This window comes from Poecilia latipinna, unplaced genomic scaffold (genome assembly GCF_001443285.1).
Source record: "Poecilia latipinna isolate Pla-1442-1.1 unplaced genomic scaffold, P_latipinna-1.0 Scaffold1572, whole genome shotgun sequence".
In the NCBI taxonomy this organism is placed as follows: domain Eukaryota; kingdom Metazoa; phylum Chordata; class Actinopteri; order Cyprinodontiformes; family Poeciliidae; genus Poecilia; species Poecilia latipinna.
The window spans coordinates 151,617-156,471 of record NW_015114188.1 but is presented as its reverse complement, the minus strand read 5'-3'; the positions used below and the strand labels follow the sequence as shown (position 1 = coordinate 156,471).

Below are 4,855 nucleotides of genomic sequence, written 5' to 3'. Positions count from 1 at the left end.
TATTTAGTTAATTTTGGCGCAAATGGCTCTCCATACTGGACTTAGCAGAAATAATCGATTCATTACTTTATAAACCTCTAACAGCAGGGGGCGCTGTGAGCACCAACTGATTGATTTACTTCCGGGATAATCGGGATGAAGTTAAAACGTCTGCCCCCATAGCGACGAATAAAACCAGCCTAGGTAGGTGGATAACGCTTTTGATAATATTCAACTACAGGAGGATTATAACCAATCCTGAATATATATGTATATTTTATCTCTAAATGCGTCTTCAGTAGAACAAGGCTAGTTTTATATTTACACCAAACCGGAAGACTCTGTACATCAAGCCTGATCAGCTTAGCATTTAACAGAAAACGCTAACCATACATCCCCAACTTTACCCTTTACTTGGCTCTTTTAATAGTAATCGCAGTGATTAGTAATGACAACTTCTTAAATTACATCCAAAGTTATCAATGACTTGAAACTAAATTCGCTTCCTGGGCTAAATCTCGCTAGATGCTTTATTGGTGTTAAAGCTACTAGTGTTAGCATCCATTGTGATTCATTTCAAGTACAGTTTTCTTTTCATCCATGAAGCAACAAGTTGCCGTCTGTTTGGTTTTCTATTGGTTTGGCCGTTTGTTCTGTATCGGCATTTTAAGAAACTAAAATTTCTCCCCAAAACAAACACAAGTACATGTACCCTGGCTTCCTCACAGAAGCCATAAAAGAAATTATAAGACTTGTATTTATCTGTATTTCTCTTGTTCCTATTGCTTTATTAAAGACTCGTACTCAGAGCAATTTGAATTTGGATTTTTTTTCTTTCTTTCTTTTTATTTATTATTTTTTTTTGTTGGGCTTTAAAAGACAGACTTCAATGATCGATTAAAATGCTTGATGGTTTGCATTTCCCATATGTTCTACATGACCACGCCCAGTTAGATGACTTCATGTTAAAACACTACATATGAACATCATAGTATGCTTTTATCAAACATACAGGGCCAATTGGAATGGTCAGATTTGATTACAAAAGATATTCATTGATCGTTTTGAACTGTGTTACATTAAGAGGATTTTCAAGGATTTTCTAAAGAACTAGGGTCCAATTCGAGACTTTCATCCAAAACAATTGCAAGGCAGACAGAGTTGCTATAAGTCCAACCGTAGCTGTTAGCACCGCCATGCATTACCCTTCAGTTAGTGATCCTTACTTCATTCATAAAATGGTTTATTACTTGAGCCTTCAATAACATTGCTCAAGTAGGACACCTAGTGGTCAATAAAGGGAAGTTTAAACGAGAAGCGCTTACCCCTTCATCGACTCCCACCAATATGGATATTAGACAGTGTTTTTCTGTCTTTCATTTTATGAACCATTTAAAAGGTGCTCTTACAGCCATGAGGTATGTTGTACAAACACAAACTTTCTCCCAGGACTGGTGAAAATACACATAACATTACAGATTTTTAGCAAAGTATGTTTTGTTTTGGGGTTCATTGATTAAGAACTTCATGGGTGTGTGGGTGAAGAACAAATAAACACCACTAAGTGTGTTTGTCCACATAAGTGTCCAATATATCTAAAGTAATTAAAGACAAGACCTAATATTATGTACTCATTTAGTTAACTGTTCACTTTACTTGCATGTTTTTTTTGTTGTTTTTTTTAAGTGCTTTGCAAAAGGAAAAAAAAAAAATAAACTAATGGCTACTGTGACTGTGCTGCTCTCTGTATGTTTCTGTTTGGTAAAGGAGGGCAATGGGGCCAGATGGGGCCCCGAGTCAGTCTGTGCCCTGGCGAAAGGTGCTGTGGGAACAGCAGCCGTTTCCTGACAACTACGTGGACCAGAGGTTCCTGGAGGAATTACGGAGGAACGAGGGCATCCGGCAGTACCGCTACTGGGCCGTAGTGAAGGAAGCAGGCTTTGTGGGACAGCAGCTGTCCTGTGTGGCCATTTTTATCACCCTCTGGCTCTACATGGAGCAGGTACACCTGTAGAACAGCTTTTAACTTCATACCGTTCTTGTTCCGAAGGAAATCTCTGATTGGTCGACATCTTGTTCTTTTGTTTCTCTCACAGGGTCTGCTTGCTCCTGAGACATTGTTTTGGACCAGTCTCACATGTGCCCTCCTGGGTTACGGACTGTACCAGGCATTGACCTCTCAGACTGAATCCTGCAGTGACCACCACATACATTTGGCGGATTCACAGAGCGCCGTGCTGTTCCTTTCCTTCACCTTCGGTTTCTCGCCAGTTCTCAAAACGTTAACGGAGTCTGTTAGCACAGACACCGTGTACGCCATGTCGGCTCTGATGCTGCTGGCCCACCTGGTGTCGTTTCCCTACGCCCACCCCTCTCCCCCAGGCAGCCTCTCTTTGAACGCTGCGTTGTTTGCCTCTGTGTGCTTGGCCTCGAGGTTACCTGGTGCTCTGCACACCTTCGCCATGCTCACCTGTGCACTGCTAGTGTTTGCCCTGTGGCCTTGTCTGCTCCAGAGGATAAGGGCAAATGCGCCCGGCCAGTTTACCGGGGTGTGTGTGGGAGTGTGTGTCGGAGGAGTAGGGGGTCTGGGATCCCAGTCACTTGGGGGAGCTGTGCTCTTGTCTCTGGCCTTAGTGAGTGTCACGTTAATCTGTCCCCTGCTGCTGGTCAGGTTGCAAAGGCACAAGGACAACATCCACGGGCCGTGGGATGAGGCTGAGATTCACGAGGACCTCAGCCGCTTCCTCCACTGAAGAACAGAGCAAACTAAGCTTGTTATGACCAAACTGGCAATTGGCTCATTTTACACCACTCCTGTTTGTACTGTATGTCTTTTCTGACAGATTTTCGTAATGGTCTGTTTGGACAGCCACAGCAAACTGTGCTTTCCACAGATGATTCCTAATGATAATGCTGCTACTGTTTTCTAAGCACTGACCTCAATTCTTCTGCAAAAGGTATGAACCAGTGCGCTGGGCTGACCTGAACTACCGAACAATATGAAGCCATGCACCAAGTTTTTTTAATGTTCTGAGTTCAGACAATGGACTTCCATTGTACATAAGAATAAGGGCTCCGATTACCTGGGTTATTTTAGTTCAGTTGGGTAAACCTCACGATGTACTGAGAATAATTTTTCTATCTGGGCTGCAGTGATACTGTGTGTAACTTATGGTGGAAGTTTTAGCTCGGTTTTAACAGTGACATGTACATGATTGTAACTTTATTCACTTAAAATGTGGTACTTAGAAACGGTTTTGAAAATGCCACAGTTTCTTAAGAGGTGCACTAAAAAAAATCAGCCTGCCAAAAACTAGAAAACTCCATTCTTTTTTGATAAGTGAATACTCCTACTCAGTGCTTCAAGGTTGCACTAAGTACCAAAGTCCAAGTTGTTACTGTGGGGAGAAGACTCCAAGTTGTTGTCTTAACGTTCAGTGAGGTGTTCAAATCTGTTGTCAGAGGAGTCACAACGGTTGTTTAAAAATAAACTGTATTTTCTGGCAGGTGTTCATTCAGGCTCCTGTCACAAAGAACCAGACTTCATCAGGCGAGGGTCGTTTTGCTCCATCATTTCAAACAAAAAGAAGACCTTGCACCATTTTGCCAAATTTATTTAGTAACAGAAACATTAATGTTTTGAGCTCTTTGTTTTAGAACATCCCGTTTTTAGGAATGCTGGCAACCTTTTAGACATCTTAAGAGTTTAGGTGTGGCCTGCCCTCGGTAGGGAATACTCAGTTTGTTTTTGCAGTTAGTAATGCTATCCATACACTACTGGTCAAAATAGGATGCTAAAGAACATTAAAAATGGTATAACTCCAAATGTTATCTTTGTTTTAAAATATTATAAAAATAGCACAGTTGAACAATTAGTCTCTTTTTTATGTGAATAATAACTCTAACATGAAGGGCAGACATATTTTTTAAAAACTATCAATATTGCATTTTTTTGTTTTTTTTAGGGAAAGGTCAAGTTCTTCAGCAAATTACTTACAATAATGTGAGCCATTATTTAAACAAACAGGACTTCTGTTTTTATACCGGACTGCTCAGCTAGCCGTAGCTAGACAAAGGTTATATTTGGCCTAATCAGTCCCTGATGAGCAGAAAGTCAGCCATGTTGATTTAAAAGACAGTGACGTCAGCTTTTTGCTGATTACAAACAGCTGTTTGGCTAATTGAAATATCTCGCGTAAAAGTCACTTTTTATTGCCAATTTTAACCTTATACAATCAAACATTGTGTCGCTGACTTTGACTGTTGTTTGTTAAAAAAAATTAAGTAGTGGGTCTAAATAAAGTACAAATAACAAGACAAGGTGTTTTTTTTGTTTTGTTTTTTTCCATTTTACCTCTCAGTGCGGTAAGAGGCAATGTGTTATAAAATCGCTACAGCGAAGATTTTGGTGTTTTTGTTGTTTTTTTAAGCTGTCAGCTATGAATTACCCGTTCCGCTAACTTGATAAAGAGCTTGAATGCAGCCGGTCTACCAGTAGTGCGCTGTGGTCGCTAGGTGTCATACCTTCATCTCTGTTCGGTGCGTCTTGCTGCGGGATGTGACTGGGGGATTTGCAGCTGGCAACTTAGTCGGTGCCATGGTTGAAACAGCGCTGAGGAAGAAGCTGCACTTTCAACACGGATTCACCCGGGCCGTCTTCGGCAGTGCGGCGTCCTCAGAGAACCGCAAGGTCGTCATGGAAACAGCCAGTCTTAAATTAAGTGAATCATATCGGGGAGTTTTGAGATGACCGTCGTTTTGAAATTCAGGAGGAACAAAAAGTTTTATTTCTGTAAAACAAAAAACGTTACTAAGCCTAAAAAAAAAAAAAAAAAAAAAAAAAAAGGGGGGAATCAAAAAAAAAAGTCAAATAGCC

At 40.8% G+C, this 4,855-nt stretch overlaps 1 protein-coding gene across 1 annotated transcript; it reads left to right on the top strand.

Moving 5' to 3' along the window:
* Nucleotides 1-76: 76 nt before the first annotated feature.
* On the top strand, nt 77-4,291 carry pigc (phosphatidylinositol glycan anchor biosynthesis, class C). The gene is made up of 3 exons (XM_015058798.1): nt 77-183; nt 1,748-1,981; nt 2,076-4,291. Exons 2-3 carry the CDS (start codon nt 1,754-1,756, stop codon nt 2,730-2,732), a joined length of 885 nt encoding a protein of 294 aa, XP_014914284.1. The 5' UTR covers nt 77-183; nt 1,748-1,753; the 3' UTR covers nt 2,733-4,291.
* The last annotated feature ends 564 nt before the right edge of the window (nt 4,292-4,855 follow it).

What these genes read in the sequence shown, in the direction of transcription:
- pigc (XM_015058798.1), top strand. Translation starts at nt 1,754, where the DNA reads ATGGGGCCAGATGGGGCCCCGAGTCAGTCTGTGCCCTGGCGAAAGGTG. An exon ending in TCTGGCTCTACATGGAGCAG is followed by an intron (nt 1,982 to 2,075) that starts GTACACCTGTAG and finishes TTTCTCTCACAG; the next exon opens with GGTCTGCTTGCTCCTGAGAC.